General features: G+C 35.8%; 3 protein-coding genes across 3 annotated transcripts in view; 2 read left to right on the forward strand and 1 right to left on the reverse strand.

The window, feature by feature from the left end:
- The first annotated feature begins 489 nt into the window (after window positions 1-489).
- Window positions 490-3,221, forward strand: LOC106157841 (pyrimidodiazepine synthase). Its single transcript, XM_087011496.1, has 5 exons — window positions 490-582; window positions 879-984; window positions 1,607-1,832; window positions 2,513-2,648; window positions 2,986-3,221. Exons 1-5 carry the CDS (start codon window positions 549-551, stop codon window positions 3,219-3,221), a joined length of 738 nt encoding a protein of 245 aa, XP_086867622.1. The 5' UTR covers window positions 490-548.
- Window positions 3,222-4,210: 989 nt separating this feature from the next.
- On the reverse strand, window positions 4,211-11,785 carry LOC106157839 (translin-associated factor X-interacting protein 1). The gene is made up of 15 exons (XM_013533605.3): window positions 11,563-11,785; window positions 10,965-11,082; window positions 10,288-10,533; window positions 9,756-9,890; window positions 9,292-9,361; window positions 8,651-8,924; window positions 8,266-8,377; window positions 7,839-7,900; window positions 7,518-7,607; window positions 7,034-7,190; window positions 6,533-6,661; window positions 5,998-6,168; window positions 5,199-5,441; window positions 4,776-4,891; window positions 4,211-4,432 (listed from the first exon to the last, which is right to left on the reverse strand). Exons 1-15 carry the CDS (start codon window positions 11,607-11,609, stop codon window positions 4,228-4,230), a joined length of 2,175 nt encoding a protein of 724 aa, XP_013389059.2. The 5' UTR covers window positions 11,610-11,785; the 3' UTR covers window positions 4,211-4,227.
- A 181-nt stretch (window positions 11,786-11,966) lies between these two features.
- Window positions 11,967-17,062, forward strand: part of LOC106157843 (ran-binding protein 9) — a 23,424-nt gene continuing 18,328 nt past the window's right edge. Inside the window, exon 1 of the mRNA XM_013533611.2 lies at window positions 11,967-12,189. Coding sequence (XP_013389065.2) covers window positions 12,000-12,189 — 190 coding nt within the window. The 5' untranslated portion in view covers window positions 11,967-11,999. The remainder of the gene's footprint in view (window positions 12,190-17,062) is intronic.

The raw sequence follows: 17,062 nt of genomic DNA on the forward strand, positions 1-17,062 counted from the left end.
CTAATTGCAAAGTAAATTACTTGAAGATGTTATCTTCATAACAAAACAAAAATAAGGAAATAATAATAATAATAATAATAATAATAATAATAATAATAATAATAATAATAATAATAATAATAATGAAGGGTTACAATTAAGCTATTTGAATGAGCTTCTTTCGAATGAGAGAGAGAAAGAGAGAGAGAGTTAAAAACAATTTGCAAAAAAGCAAGAGACGTTTGCACAAAAATATAAAAACTAGAATTGCTCTTTTTGTGTACACGAGCTTGTCAATCAACGAATAAATCTAACCTTATTTCTATTACTTTATTTATTAATTTTTATTAAAATCTATCCATCAATAATAATTTGGTATTCAATGGATAAATAAATAAATGAATATAAACAATCAAAAATTTAAAATGTTATTTAGATACAAGTAATTATATAGACAGATGCAAAGATTGAATAGTTAATGTATTTTTTTATTTGCAAAAGAAAATACTTCAGAAAATTAAATTCTTATAAAGGGCAAAAACTTGTCACCGATAGCGACACCTACAACAATGTCGGTTCATCAACCACGAGTGCTTGGAAAAGGTAGGCCATAAACAGGTGATTGAAGGCATGTCTACGTTTGTCTTTGTCTAGTGCATTTGGATCTCACATACTGAATATACATTTAAATAATTGGGAGGTCAAAGTTTCCACGAAAGAGAGTAATCGGTCAGCTAAAACTTATGCACGCTAAACGTTCGTTTCATTGGCCCAAGGCTAGTCTCCGTGTCACGGTGACATATTGAATAAATTTGTCACAGTCTGTTAGAAACGTTGTTCTCTCCAGTAAATGGATTTATAGCTTCATCAATTGCTAATTCTTCACATTTCTATTCCAGGCTCCAGTAAGCCAGCCAGTACTGATAAGTTACATAGGGTGTATTGTCAGCGGTTCTGCCCATTCAGCGAGAGAGTTAAACTGGTCCTCACTTACAAGGAGATACCGTAAGTCACAGGGCGCGTTCCCAATGATACTATCGTACTTGGTAGATCAATCCAACTCATGTGCCTTTGGTTGTACTCGGAAAGAAGCGAAAAAAACTTCCAGAAGCCGAGCACACATGAAAGGTAATCACACCCTAGCTACCCAGTATTTAAAGAGGCGTGGCATTCAGTTAATCTGATTGCATTAAAGAATCAGCAAGAGCCCCAGATGATGTGGATAGATCTAGTACTTAGTACGATAGTTTCATTGTGAACACGTACACCTATAAAAGTCATCAAGGAAACGAGACATTTAAAGCCTGCTACCACTGTGTATTTCCCTATAACTTATGTCAATTAAAATTAAATTGTAAAATAGAATAAATAAATGAATGAATAAAGAAAGGAAGAAATGAATAATGAAGATTGGGATAGTGAAAAAACTGGTGGTGGTGATGTTAGTGTAGAAGAAACTGTATACTCGGTATGTTGTCATATCACTGATAACAGGGAGCAGAGACAATTCATAGTTTAAGGTAATATGTTAGATGACACGTACTGTAATCATTATAAGAAATTCTTATGTTATCAGTATTATCAAGGCATTCTTGATGTTATATTACATTAAAATTTTTATTTTTAGGTATGAAATAGTGAACATCAATCTTAGAAGCAAACCGGAATGGTATTTGGAGATAAACGAAAAAGGAACCGTGCCAACCTTGGAAATTCCAGGTGGAAGGACACTGACTGACTCTGTCATCATTTGTGAATACCTAGAGGATGTGTTTCCCAGTCAGAAACCATTAATGCTCTCTGACCCTTACGAGAGAGCCTGTGGGAAACTACTGATGGAAGGATTTGGAAAAGTAAGACCGATTTTTTAAGCCCATTCACAAAGGCACATATTAACTATAGCTAGCAAGAAGTCAGTTGGCTGTTACAGTAGTAATCAGGCACCAGCCCGGCAGTAGTCTCCACCCAGCTACTGTTTATTCTATCAGGTGGTCAACTGCTGAGCTGGTGACTCTGATTACTAAAGGGAACTGATGGTATCAAGTTATACCATTCAGTACTCGTTTTTTCAAGTTCATGTGGTATTATCTATAATGGTGCATACGCACAGATTATTGACAATATGCATCTGTAGTCAATAAGACACTGCCCCTTCTTTCAGAAAGTTTCTTTTGGGTAATAGACAGTTAAATAAAAAAATTACATTTCGTGTAAGATGATTTATTAAGCAATGAAAAATACTGTAGAGATTGGTGGAACTTGCCTTAGTTGTTGCTAGGACTCAAATATGCCCCTTGTGCACATAAATTTTCATAGTAACCAACAGACTGAAAAATGTAATTTACATACCTTGAAATCGCCAACATACAACACGGCTTCACCTACGCACTAAAACCACGCTGACTGCCTCATATGCCGCAGGTCAGGCCTTCGCTCATCCGCTTACCCTTTGAAGTTTTGCCGACTGTCCTATCCTTGCATATTCATGATATTGGGTCTTAAATTGTTGCAAATGTTATCATTTTTATTTCAGGTTATCGGTCCCTGGCACAAGGCTGCCTTTGACTCTGCAGGAGAAGATACCCAGTCTGCCAGAGATATGTTTACAGCATTAGAAAGATATGAACAGGCAATCAAAGGACCATTCATGATGGGTATGTACATAGCAAGTGATGTAAGTTATCTTTACTGGCATACTATAAAGGATGTTATTTTTACATCTTCAAGGTGAGAGCAATTCATTGTGGAAGATATATTTTCAAGTGAAATGAAAGCAATGTGAAATTGGTGAGAGAAAGAATTTTAGATTTCCAGGCTAAAAATATTAATAAGTACAAAATAATTGTTATAGTTTTTCTTGACAGAGAATTAATGGCATTTTCTTTGTAAAAAGAAAAGTGATGTACTGGTAAAATAATTAAAATAATCAAATGACACATTAATAAATGTTTTATGAAAAAAATAATAAAACTGCAGTTTGCATAGATTACATGAAAACTATTCCAGGGGATGCTATATCTCTTGTGGACCTCTACATCTGGCCGTGGCTGGAGCGTGTGGGGATGACATCAGTGGTGACAGGGGTGGGGTACCCAGAGGACCAGCTACCAAAACTGAAGGCTTACATGTCTCACATGATGAAGGTGCCTGCTGTGAAAGAAGTCACTTTGGACACTGACGTACACGTGGCCTTTGCCAAAACTCATTTTACGGGAAACCCAGATTTTGATATCGGACTGTGAAGTTTGGATAAATGGGGTGAAATCTGAGCAAGTGCTATGTTAAAGAGATCAGATCAGTGTTAACTGGGAAGTTTTATATTGGGTAATGACTGTAATTGTACATGTAGGTTGATCTGAAGTTTAACAGGCAACAGTTTGCTGAAATCGGTATTCTGTGATCAAAGAAATATTGTAAGATGTTTTCATCAGTACTGAAAAAAGGTTTAAGAACTCAGAATGTCACAGATAGTACAGTACAATACGTACATGTAGTTTAGTGTGCATCTTCTATTGAATATGTCTAAGGATGAGAGGGAGAAAAAAGTATATTTTCTATGTTAGAAAATTTATTATAAGCATTTTGATAATAGTCATTTATTTACATTGCATATTTACATTGTAATAATTTACAATATTAACAAATAATTGGCATTATTTACAGTATACATTTACATGATGTGTATTCAGAGGTGCTTTTGGGAATGTGATGTCCTCAATGCAAAGAAATCATTCACATCATTCTTATATTTTGTCACTTCATGTCAAAAATACCTACTGCCTTATCAAGTTCAAAGTCGCACAAAATAAAAAACTAACATATTTTTTAAACCACATCTGAGTTTTGCTTTGATTGTCACAATTTTTGCATTTGATATGCCTCTCAAATATACTAAAGAGACTATCAATTACTGTGTGAGAGCAAACGATTTTCTACGTGTATTGCACAAACCTCTACTTCTAAGCAGCCCCCACATTGCAGTGCATGTTTAAATGTCTTAAAAATGTGTATCTGAGATACATTGAACCAGCACACCAATTAAAAAAAATCATACACTTTAAACAGAAGAATAAATGGGTGGGAAATGTGTAGACAAAACTAACTCATCATCCTGCAGTTTCTACAAGAAGAGAGCCGAGAAATGAATTTTTTTCAGTTAATAAAATGACAATGTATTTTCTTGAATGCATATTGAATAATTCAAACATCTTATAAGAAGAAAAAACATTTCATAAAAAGTCCACTGTTTTACAACTTGATGCCAACTCTTTTGAGGTCCCCAACCAACATACGTGCATTCATGTCATCAATAGTGATGGTTGGTTTGGGTTCTATGTCCAGAGCTTCTCTAGTGCATGCATAGGTCCAGGTCAGGTACTTGTCCATGTGTGGTCCATCAATCTCTGGGTCAGCCACAGTGATGCCCATTCTCAATGCATCCACATCCACTTCCCTGGAGAGGAAAATACAATGTGTTAGGTGTGAAAGTTTGATATTAATAATTGTTTTCATTGTTGGATGAATTTTTCCGACACTCCCAAGGAAAAACAATGAACAGTGTATCAGGCTGAAATTTTGATAAAAAATGAAACAATGTTTAGTTGCTTCTCATGCATTTTCACAGTCTACACACAATTTATAAAAGAACCAATAAATGGATATCAAATTATATTTAATAGCTATAAAAACTATTACAAACAGCTCTAAAAATGAACTGGAAAATTGACTATTGTATGAAATAGGTTTCATCTTTGTTTATACTACTTCAGTGAGAAGCTATTAATCCATATACTTACGTTTGCCCCTCCTCCAATGTTAGCTCTGCCTTGATATCATCAATGTAGACCTGCCTCTCTTTCTTCAGCTGGTTTTTGATTGCTGGCACAAAAGGACCCGTGTTACCTTCATCATCCTGCAGGAGATTAGGAAGGGAAATTTCAAATAACATGAACCATGAAACTTCACTTAAAAACTCTACTTGTAACACCATGCATTACTGGAATTATTGCAAAGTAACTGCTTACAGTTTTGACAAGAGAGTGAAATTCAAAGAGGATGAGATAAAGTTTTGGGCATTTTCAATAAATTATTTGCTACTTGGGAGACCCCTCCTCCACCCCCCCCCCCACCCCCCCTCACCCCCCCACACACACACACATACACACATACACTTTCTTCTTTCTTGTGCTTCCCTTTTCTACCCAAATAGTCGCTCTCACCTCCATAAATAATTTCTTATATTCCAAAGTGTCACTCTCCACGGCCTCCAGCTCTATGACAGCAGCCTCCATGAGGGCGTCAATCCCTTCATCATCAGCATCAGGGAAGCATTCCTTCAGTCCTGCCTTGAAGTCAGTCTTAGCCACCATCCCCTCGTTGCCTTTGTCCATGTCTATCTTTGTCATGGTGTTCTGGACCTTTTCTATTGTCTGAAGCTCTGTGTGGAACAGGTCTTCATCAAACTGAAACATTCAGAAGCAGAAATGAGTTGTGAATTGTGTGATACATTGGGAATGGTTTTATTTGCATTCTCACAAGAGAAATGTCCATTTTTTTAAACTAGTGCTCCTGGTTCTCAGTCCTGGCTGAACTCTAAGTGAGCTTTTTCAGACTGATTATGTTGTGTGCATCACTACCCTCTACCAGGGCAGCAGTTATTATAGTGGACATTTTTTGCTTGACTGAGAGCCAAAATGACTGTCTATTTATCTATAGACATATATGTGAATACTTGTGGAAAATCAATTTGTTGCCTTGGTAGATGGTAGTCTAAAAGCATGTAATCGCACTTTTTACTATTTGTGTGAGAAGCATTAATAAAATCTACAATTTATAAATGAAACAAAACACTAACAGTTTGGTTAATTACTGTTTTTGTCCCTTCATGGAAACATAAAGGCAGTTAAGGTCACAGATTGTGCAGTGTTAGTACTGTATTTCATGCTGCCTTCACCAAAGTCCACTTTTTCATCTTTTAAAAAGTATAATACACACCTGCAGTCTGTTTTGAACACTTACCTCATTAGTGAGTATTGACCAGAAAGTACCAATGGTGATATCCTGAGAGAACCTCTGACAGGCGTCGTGTAGATTGTACCCCCACTCCACTATCATAGACTCTACACCAAACCTACGCTGCAGGTACAGGTAAAGGAAATCATCCAATGTGGTACGGGTGCCATCTGTTTTCTATAAAAAAGAATTATTATTGTTATTGTGTCAGTTTCTTAATTTACTCTCTCCATGAAAATCATAAAAGGTAAATAAACTTGATGTATATTTGAAGTTGCAGTTATCATGAAGTTATAAAATTGATTTGAAAAGCCTCTACACTAGTAACACACATCACCATTATTTTGACAGTGTAAATATAAAAGAATAATTGTAAAAAAAAAAAAAAAAAAAATGGAAACCACAACAGTTATCTGGACTTAATGCTACATGTAAAATTTACATCAATCGATCAGAAGTGAGTCTGTGTAAAGTAAACAGGAAATTGGACACAGCTATGACATAGTAGTAAGTAATAAAAATATTGCTGCATTTTCTTTACCTCTGCATCATGAGCTGCCTTCTCTCTCCAGATGTCTTTGACAAGGAATGCAGTGTCTCTCTTGCCTAATCTTCTGTTGCGTACTTGACCTTCATATCTCAGGTACTTAGGAATGCTCTCATCAGTTCCCTGATGAAAATATACCATATTTTTACATACTAGCATTGGTACATATATACAATTGTAGCACTTTGAATCTTCTTATTTCTTTCTTTACTTGTTTTCTTTGTAGGGGATGTTTATTTCCAATTGCAAATCTTGAAAATGTTACCTACATGTACTAAGATTAAGGTTTTGATTTTGTCCATTTTACCCCCTCATTTCCTCCCATCATTATTCTGTCACATTCTGCAAATTTGTTCACTTCTTAAACTACCCTGGTTCTGTTCATTTTCATTGCAACATACTAGTACTCAAGTAAATTTCAAACAAATTCATTTAACTAAGTTGTGTACAAAATGTTATTAAAAATATCAGACCACAGAGGTGCGGTAAGCCTACCTGGCCCTCAAAGTACTCAGCTCCTTCCTCCTCTCCCTTGCCACCCAGCTCTGTGAGGAGCACCTCCACCAACTCATTGCTGGTCTTCCCCTCAGACAACTCAGCCCACCTCTCAGCACCTCCCTGGAGAACCTCAGCCACCTTGCTCCAGTCAGGCCTGGGGGAGAGACAGAGGGTAATGTGTTGTATTAATTTTTTAGGGTTTAATTGATAAAACATTATGATTCTTGCTGTTGAGAAGGAAAAAAGGGGAAATTTTTATTTAATCTTTGAAGAATGTGAAATGGTATTTTAAGATGCCTTTAAAGAAAAAGAAAACATTACAAATTGAGGACTTTTCACAGTATTCAAATACTGAAGAAACAGAAGAAACAGAAACATCAAAAACAAGAAATAATAAAAAAACAAATTAAACAATAAAGATAAATGCTTTTCTCAAAGCATTGCTCTAGCCTGAAAATTAATCTAAGACCCCTCCTCTTACCTTGGAGTTGAGCATTCTCTGAGGGACACACTTTCCTGGTAGAAGTCATTCCTCTGCTGTTCAAGCTGCTTGTTGATGTCCAGTAAAGTGCTGCAATATAAACATGACAGGTATTACAGTCTATAAAATATCAGTTTGAACGGCAAACTTGGATCTTCATTGTAGCAATTATCTGTTGTACATGTTGAAAAAAAATTGATGGACATTGACACCACATGTATATTATACACCTAAAAGGTCATGATAAAAAAAGAAAAAAATTGATTGAACACTTCCTCTCCATTCTGTAAATTATTACATATTTTTTTTCCAAACACTTACTCATATTCTTCTTTTAGTTTGTCAAAGTCATCTTGAAGTGTTGTATGTTTTTCTTCCAATTCCTGAAAAAATTATAAAGTAAAAATTTTACATGATATAAGGGTACATATTTTACAATAGAACAGTCTTTGTAGCAGTCAAGATAGATAAAAATAGAAAAAAAACAACAAGAGTGAACTATGAAAGGGAAATAAGGAAAAACTTTAGATAGTCAAGTAAAATCAAATCAAACAAAAAATTAGAACAATATGAAATTGCTTATGACCAAATTCCTATATTCTGTAAAACAATAGCCACCCATTCAGTTGTCTAAACACATAAACACTAAACAACATACTCCATGCAGTGCACTGCATATTATTATTTGTTTGATCTGATCAATAAAATATGACAAAGAGAGGCATGAAGTCCAATGGAGTCTACTCACTGCTAGTTTTGCTGTAATTTGTTCAAACTCCCTCCGCGACACGACCTCCCCATAATCTGCCTCCATGATGGCCAGTCTCTTAGCAGCTGCTCGCTCATCTTCTCGTGCTTTTCTAAAAATTAAAAAGAGAAAAACTCTATGACTACATTTTCTTTTTACAATATAGAAATTTTAAGTTCCTTTTGGTCCAGTTAGTCTAGAGAATAAAAACAATTACACATTTGAAAGCTTTATGATCTTTTCAGTGGAGAGGATCTCATCAGCTGTGTAATACACTCAGTTACTGTTAAAACAGCTACTAGTACTTTAATAGACACACAGTAATCAGTGGGCAGTTATTTAGTTCTTAATCCTTGTTTCCAAGAAGCCCAAAACTTTGACTTACTTGAGAGCAATCTTCAACATGACAGGGTCGTCATCTTTGTCAATCTTCACCTCCACCTGTGTGGACATTAACAGGTCCTGTGTCTGAGATTTCAAGTCATTGATTTCCGAGATGAGCAGTTTCCTGGAATCTGCCTCGTTCCTGTACATCTCTTCCTGACCCTCCAGCTCTTCCATCAGTTTCTTCACTGTGGCCTGCAGGGTTCTTTGTTCATTTGTCATGTCATCTATTTTTTTATACAAACCTGCGTTTTCTTTCTTTAAATCGAATATTTCTGAAAGTACAAAAAATGTGATGATGAGGAATTTTGGGGCATTGTTTTGGTTGATCTTTCTTTGATAATGACGTTCATGGAAAATGAAGAATAATAATTGTCTTATGTTACATTAAGATAAAACAAGTGTATTAATCTATTTCATTTCTGTCTGGTTATCATTGTCTTGACTAAGTGAAGTTCAATAATATTTCAGTAGAATTAAATACATCACATAAATATCTCATTTATTCCATGAAGTAGTACAATTACAAGAATTTTAAAGAATTTTCAAAAATCAAAAGGAAAATAGATTAATTTTTTAAAATCCAACTTCTAAATCAACATTGGAATTGTAGTCAACAGGATGAAGCTACCAGTATCTTACCTTGCTTTTCCTGTTCTCTGTGCTGCATTATTTTCTGATCACACTGTTCTGATACTGTCACCAGCATTTGCTGAAATTATTTGACATTTTGGTTACTTCAACTGTTTTAATATAATTAACACCATATGTTTCTTCCATTATCAGTACTGTTGTCATTTTTATTGCCATCATCATAATTTTAATTACTTTGAATTCATAATTTGCATAATTGAAGTTAATGAAAAAATTGCAAGACGTCCCATATCAGTATTTTCCCTTCTATTGAACTTTTTACCACCTATATTCCTTCCATTTACCATAATTTCAAAAGAATATTAATAAGATGCAAATGTTTTTTTTTTTTTTTTTACTTTTTTATGGGAAACAAATGGTGTAAAAGTAATAAATAAAGGGGAAAATACAGTGAAATGTTTCTACAAAAATATACCACACAAATCACAAAAAGATCCATGTCAAAAATCTACCTTTAGTGGTTCCAGCTGCCGTATTTGCTCCCTCTGGTAAGCTAGCATCATTTCATATTCATTCTTTATGGCTGACAGAAGTGGCTTGTATGTCTTGAAGTCTTCTACCAGGTATTCAAATACTTCTCTGTGAGCCTGGAGTAACAAGAAACACGTATATTTAGAAGTTGCTGTTTTTTTCCCCCTATAGCACCCTGAGTTTCAGAGGTTACTGAAAGGTACCAGTAGCCTTAATACTTATACTGGGGGTAAGTATGGTATGCATGGGCAATTTTCAATTACAGAAACTCAGTGAGAATTGTTGGTTTTATAGCTGTTTTTTTTTTTTTTTTTTTTTTTTTTTTTTTGTTAAGACTATACTTGCAAGTACCATAAAACACATAATTACAAAACCGATGATAACCTTCAGATATTTTGTTTCATACAAGTATTTACCTGGGCTGTAAAGAAGGGCATAAAATATTTTTGCTAATTAAAAAAAAATGTCTAGCAACTTTAGAATTTAAAATCAAAGCTATAACATTTCACTCACTTGTAACCTTAACTCATCAGGTTTGACATCTGTTACGCCGAGAGCCCTCAACTCTTTCTTTAAGTAGGACTCCAATTGGTCGAGGAATCTAGGCTTTGGTATCATCTGTGGTTTCCCCATCTCTTCCTCATTCATGACCACCAGCTGTTTATTTCTGGACAGGTGTAAGGAGGTCTTGGACACAGAGTGACCTGAGGCATGTGCTGGCCATGTGTCCAACTCACCTGCTTTTGTATCCACATAAGGCTAGAATACAGAGAGATAGACACATGATATAGAAGAAATTATATAGAGAGACAGAAAAATAATATAGAACTAAGAAGAGAATAATATAGAGAGAAAGGGAAAAATGTACATGAAATTAATATAGAGAGAAAGAAAAATAATATATATGAAAATAATATAGAGGGATGCAAAAATTAAAATAGATGAAAATAATATCAATATAATGATAATATTACATAATTCACATTCAACTGTAAAAGCCCTTTATCTTGAATTTTAAAGTTGACAAAATTAAATTAGAAGCATGGCTACAGTGGGGAGATACAAACTTCCAGACATTCAAGTTTCAGATATTTCCTTTAAAATGATAATGAAAATAATAATAATAATTATTTTACCAAGTTAGACCAAAAAGTAACAAACAGCACTGTGGTTTACAATGATTCTTTTACCTTGAGTGCATGCGGCTGGGGAAGATTGTACTTGATATTGGATCCAGAGATAGTGTATGTTGGCCCTGAAAACCCCTCATTCTGTCTGGAAGAACCTGGGGAATATTCTGCTATTTGCCTGGAATTTAAAGAGACTGTTTAACAGAATGCTTTCCAGAAATGAGATCGATTTATGAATGCTGTAATCAATGGATTTATTTTTAAGCTGGTCATACGCCACTGGCGTACATGAGTTACCTGTCACCTACCATAGCGTTCTTGGTACTTTAAAACATGGGGGTATCTAAATCAAAGTTTCCCTTATATGATGATACAATCCATGTGGCTTAATAATTTATCTTCAGTCATATACAAAAAGGCTGCAGCCACTGTATGCTGTCCACAACAATATACTGTACATGTACTCAGTACCTAATAAAATAATTCAGTGTTTGTTTGATTCTAAACTGAAACAATATTGAAATTGGTAAATAAGTTGTTCATCTCTGCTATTCATTAAAATTTGTCATTGACCGTCTGCATGCCCTGTAAGTGCACTGTGTTGGTGTTTTAAAAACACTGTAGTTAAATATAAACAACACAAATTTCATCAACTTACCCTTGAATAGGCGGTAATTTCGCAAGAGCTAGCTTTCCCGAAGACATATTAGCTGTCACTTAGTTATTCTCTCTCGCTCCTTTTAAAGTAGTATGCTTTTTATGTCAAATACTTGTTTAAATTAAACATCAATACAAGAACTTTACAATCCATGCAGTCTGCTCATGTTCAAGATGGCGGATTGTTATGGTTACAGTTTGTCGTTAAAGTCAACCTGGAATTGCAATATAGATTGGTACCGAAGGAAAAAGTTGGAGAGTATAAAAAACACTGCTTATACCGCAAAATGTCTCAAAAATCATTTCATCAGGTACATTGAGACACCAAATTTGAATCACAAATTAATTGTTTTGTTAATATTTTAACGACAATGGTTTGACGGCTCTAATTATGAACCGACTTGCGGTAAATTTCATCCGGGCTATGAAATCACAAAGATGGCTACGAAAGGTGCCCCTGTTCCAGGGGATGGTTCAAATATCACGCCTCAGCAGCTTACTGATCGTCTCAAGGACCTGTATCCAGCGGTAAATGAAGACGAGACACCCCTTCCGAGATCATGGAGCCCTAAAGACAAATACAACTTTATTGGATTGTCGCAAAACAATCTGAGAGTACATTACAAAGGTAAGCTGAACTTCGTCCAAGTTCGTCTTGCCTCGGCTTGCTTGCCTATACAATACTCATTTACATAGTGTAAAAGTTGATTTAATCCACACGAGTCTCAATGCCAATTGGTATAAGGACGTAAAAAGGGAACATACTTAATAATGTCGGCACTGACATTGTCGAAACTAGTTCGGGTGATTTTTTTAAACCAAAAGGAAACAAATCACGGAAAAATGAACAAAGACCTTGCCATGGGCGCATTAGTCATTACTTTGTGTGGAAATCGTGCACCCTTCCGGACTCAAATGTTGCTGTGCAACAGTACCCATTCTTTTACAAGCTTAGACCTGATAAACCAACAGCAGCTGAAACACAAATTCTATATTTTTTTCATACAAATGACAAGTGACAGAAAATGTAAGGTGACAAAAATAAAAATGATAGTAATTAATAATAATGATAGTAATAATCTCAAATATTGTTGCACTTATTTTTTTGCACTGTTTTTGCAAAAACGCATGAAGTCACCATTATAACAGGTATTTGTTGGTTTTAGTGTAATGTAGAATAAAAATGTTGTGCTAGTTTATTTAATATAATTTATCATTTAGTAATTTATCAAATTATTCATTTGAGGGGGAAGTGACTTTTGTTGGATATGTCACAACTACATTGTAACGCATATTAAAAAAAGGTTACAGAAAATACACTTTGAATAAAAGTAAATCAGAATTTTGTGTTAAAATAATGAGTGTAGGTAGGAGTCATGAGTGCAGCATATTTAATACAAGATTATAATTATTTGTAGACTTTTCTCAGAAGATATATTAACAGCTTGTGCTATCACATGCAGTGTACTGAAATACTTCTGTGATCCATCAGAAGTATTGTTAGAGAGTTACAACATGACTATTGTTATTCAACGTCATTATTGATCATGTTGTTAGAAGTTTACGTAACGTAATTTCTGGTCAGTCTATATTTGAATGATTTTCTTGGCTATCAAGGGCCAAGAAAGAGCACAGTAATGAGTGATCATGCTAAATGATAATGATGCAGGTGGCTGGCACTAATAGATTGCTTGTGTTGGTAGGAATAGGGTGTGTTTCCCTTGCCTGGACCCTGCATGCTGGCTGTCATTAGTATTACATAACTCTAGTCCAGTTATAACAGCTGACTCCTCCTAGTGTACAGGCATGTTCAGATGTATTTTCTGACAAGGAGAGACATTTTGTTTTTTACACTGTACCCAGTTGTCAAGGAATAGGCAAAAGGGCCACATTTTACCTGACATCTGTGAACTATGTTATTGGTCTGACTGGATTGATTATAATGTAGCTCACTGATATTTCAAACTGCATTTTCGGTTTGTCCTAGTCTATGGCTCTGTTCTCACAACTTTTAGATCGATCTATCACCGCGGGGAGTCTCACTAGATTACTGTCAGATAATCCCCCTTAAGTGTCCGTCCCCGCCTACTACAAGCTTTAAGAGGTAATTAACTTTCGTGTCCGCCCGGCTGACAGCTATTTAGCGTGAACCCCCAGGGAGTTAGGTCGATCCAATGTAGGTCGATCTAATCTATGAGAATGGGGTGTATGTGCACATATTCATGTTTATGTCTTAATGCTCATTTTCTCTTTCCAATCATTTGCTTATGATGTTTAAGTACCTTTGTGAAGAGCACATTTGGCGATGTTCTCGACCAGACCTGTGTTCGTGAAATCAATACCAGTGCTCTGGTCTATTGCCGTGAGATATGGATCCACGGCACTGCACATGCTGTAATGGTATGATCATGAAAGAAAGGTTCATTAAAAAATGATAGGAATACCATGCATTGGGAAAATCTGAACAGCTGTGTGAAGTCATCTTCCTCTTTCCTATTTACACATGCAGATATGACTTCATAAACAAGATTAGGTCATTTTTACCTGTGTCAGCACTGGCTGGTGTTTGTAGGCTCAGTTTGAGTTTGCATTTGGTTCACTATTTAGATAGGAAATATCTAAATGGGTTCACTTCTGTTAACGTAGCTTAACTAAATGAGTACACAGATGCCATGTTAAATGATGCACAGCCAGATTTGATTTTCAAAACTTGTGCTGATGGAATATGCCACTAGTGGTATTTTGTCTCCATTTGAATGGATTGTTGCTGTTCAATAATTCATTCATAGCTAATGAAGAATGAATAGGGTTATATTGGCTCATATTGGGAGAGGAGAAGGGTCTGGACGTGAATTTCTCATTGTATTGCAATTTCGTTGAGAAGATCATAATGTAGAGTATGTCTGACAGTCTCAGCCCTTGTGCCATGTAATAGAACATCAGAGTCCCTGAACAGCTTCAATTCATAACCTTACACATAAACCTTTCCAGGGAAGCTGCCTGCCTGAGTTCATGGTCTTAACACCTAACCCTGAGTTTACCAACACCTTTCAGTGCTTTATGTATATGTGCAGAATAAACCAATTTTAAGCTAGCCAGCAAAGAGCAAAGGCACACATCATATTACACAGAGTCAGTTTAGTTTGGTTTTTGAGGGAGCTGAAAATGTTTTACAGTTGTTTGGCATTAAAAGTTTTAGAGCTCTGAAACCTTGACGTTGTGCTGTAATTTAAAGGCGCCAAGCATTAGATTTTCCTGTGAAAACAGGTTTGTTTTTCTTCTACCCATTCCCTGCCAACTGTTTGGAAACACCAATCAAAATGAATTCATTTTACTGGCTGTGCCAAACATAGGGGTTGTTTATAGGGGACTCTCTTACGTAATAGTCTTGTTTTGTATGTAACAACTTCTAAGTTGTTTAATTTTTCAAAATGGTGCTATATGGAGAAATAATGGTGGTATATGGAGATATAATAGTGCTAATTGGAGAGCTACAGTATGTGACTTGATGTATTAAGGCCTAGGGCCCTGACACTCAGGGTGCACCAAGGCTAAAGTTAAATCAATAGGCACATGGTATTACACAGAAATCATTATCAGCAGGCATCAGTTTAACACTGGGATGTACATTGCTAATCTATATATATATAGCACTCCTATGTATGTACTATCACTGCATTATATATTGAACTGGATCCAGAGGCAGCAACAGTGATTGTTTATATATTATAATATACTTTGGCATCTTTCCATATTTATGATAGTGCAGTATATATAGCCTTATAGTTGGAAGTTATCAATGTTTCATCATTCAGAATCACCTTGAACTATAAAATTTTATTTCTCTATTTTTATGTATCAGTATGTATTTACAGATTTCACATGCTTTGTGGGAGATTTTGTTTTTTGGAAGTGTTTTGCTGAGATAAAATAATCTCTAACTAAAAAAGCAAAGAATGTAAGCCAAAGCAGTAGATAAAATCTGATATGTTTACAATATTTACATGTACGTTTTGAATGTACAATAGCTAAGTCCATTTATAGGCACTCTTATTTAAACACCAGGCCTCTGTTAAAAAATATCGAAGCTCAGTTTTTCTAGCTAAATTTTTAGTTACTAACTACTAACATTACAGCTTTTAAAACTTTGCAACACACTTATGCCTGTGTAATCAAGCTTTAAATGTACACGAAGAAAAAATATTACAGGGTTTGCGTGGTCACAAAGGCTCAGTTTATCTTCTATTTAAGGGCAAGAGCTATAATAGGAAAGTGGAAACATGATCAGTGTAGTCTTTCACCCCATTCTCATAGATTAGATCGACCTACATTGGATCGACCTAACTCCCTGGGGGTTCACGCTAAATAGCTGTCAGCCGGGCGGACACGAAAGTTAATTACCCCTTAAAGCTTGTAGTAGGCGGGGACGGACACTTAAGGGGGATTATCTGACAGTAATCTAGTGAGACTCCCCGCGGTGATAGATCGATCTAAAAGTTGTGAGAACAGAGCCTTTAGGTTTATAAAGAAAAGCCCAACAAAAGGATAGAGTTCATGGGGGGTCACGCCGCCCTGCTAGTAGCTTTTCAGAAACATCGGTCTCTGATTAATGAAGCCGTGTTCACACTAGACATGCACAAATTTTAATTAAAATGACTTGAGCCACAAATTAAGTACCCCAATGTCTGTTAGAATGTATTCAGAACAAGTTGATCTGCGGACTAACAGATCTGAGGACTAAACATGGCTGATCCACATAAAAATGATGTTGCTAAAACCCTGATGGTCTCTCCGCCTCCACATATGCCGTCACTGCAAGGGCCTAACAATTTAAACTCGGGAGCTGAGATTTAATGGCGTGTGTAGAGGTGGACAGACCATCAGGGTATTGACAGTGGCCTGCTTTTAAGTGGGGTCCACCATATTTCATAGGCAGGACCCCGAAACTCGAAAGCATCGCGCATTGCGAATAGCGATATCACATAGAGGTTACAATGTATTATATGGGGCAAGTGTGGGTGAGTTATGAAATCCAGACGCGTGCGCTCGGCCACAATGTGCGACGCTATAGGGGGCCAAGTCTGATGGAGAATGATTCAAGTGTTATGTTTTTAAATGGTATATCTCATATACTGTTCGTGATCTAGTCTTGTAGCCTGTAGCTTATTCTTGTGCAGGTGCTGAGCAAATTGATAATTTATTGAAGTGACAAGCTGTAATTTACTGACATGGAAGTGCAAGTCTATAATTATGTGGCAGTGAATCTGTGATATTGAAATGCTGTATTCTGGGGATGAGGAATTGGGATCCCATTTTTATGCAGATAATGATTTATGTTACTCCTGATCTGGCTAAAACTTCATAGGTATATTTCCTGCTGCATATACTTGTTAAGATCCCAAAAACTTTTGAGTACAAAAACTGCAGAGTGTAAGCTTAGCACTAGGTGACATACAGAACTTATTATATTTATATATTTTGTAATGACCCTTGACCAATCC

The sequence above is a fragment of the Lingula anatina genome, chromosome 4 (assembly GCF_051362555.1).
Source record: "Lingula anatina isolate TDL-2025a chromosome 4, LinAna3.0, whole genome shotgun sequence".
Classification (NCBI taxonomy): domain Eukaryota; kingdom Metazoa; phylum Brachiopoda; class Lingulata; order Lingulida; family Lingulidae; genus Lingula; species Lingula anatina.

Coding starts and splice junctions, on each gene's coding strand:
- LOC106157841 (XM_087011496.1), top strand. CDS start 549: ATGTCGGTTCATCAACCACGAGTGCTTGGAAAAG. Junction 583..878: donor ACCACGAGTGCTTGGAAAAG/GTAGGCCATAAA, acceptor TTTCTATTCCAG/GCTCCAGTAAGCCAGCCAGT. Junction 985..1,606: donor CTCACTTACAAGGAGATACC/GTAAGTCACAGG, acceptor TTTTATTTTTAG/GTATGAAATAGTGAACATCA.
- LOC106157839 (XM_013533605.3), bottom strand. CDS start 11,609: ATGTCTTCGGGAAAGCTAGCTCTTGCGAAATTACCGCCTATTCAAGG. Junction 9,891..10,287: donor CTGATGAGTTAAGGTTACAA/GTGAGTGAAATG, acceptor TTGTTACTCCAG/GCTCACAGAGAAGTATTTGA. Junction 4,892..5,198: donor ATAAGAAATTATTTATGGAG/GTGAGAGCGACT, acceptor AATCTCCTGCAG/GATGATGAAGGTAACACGGG.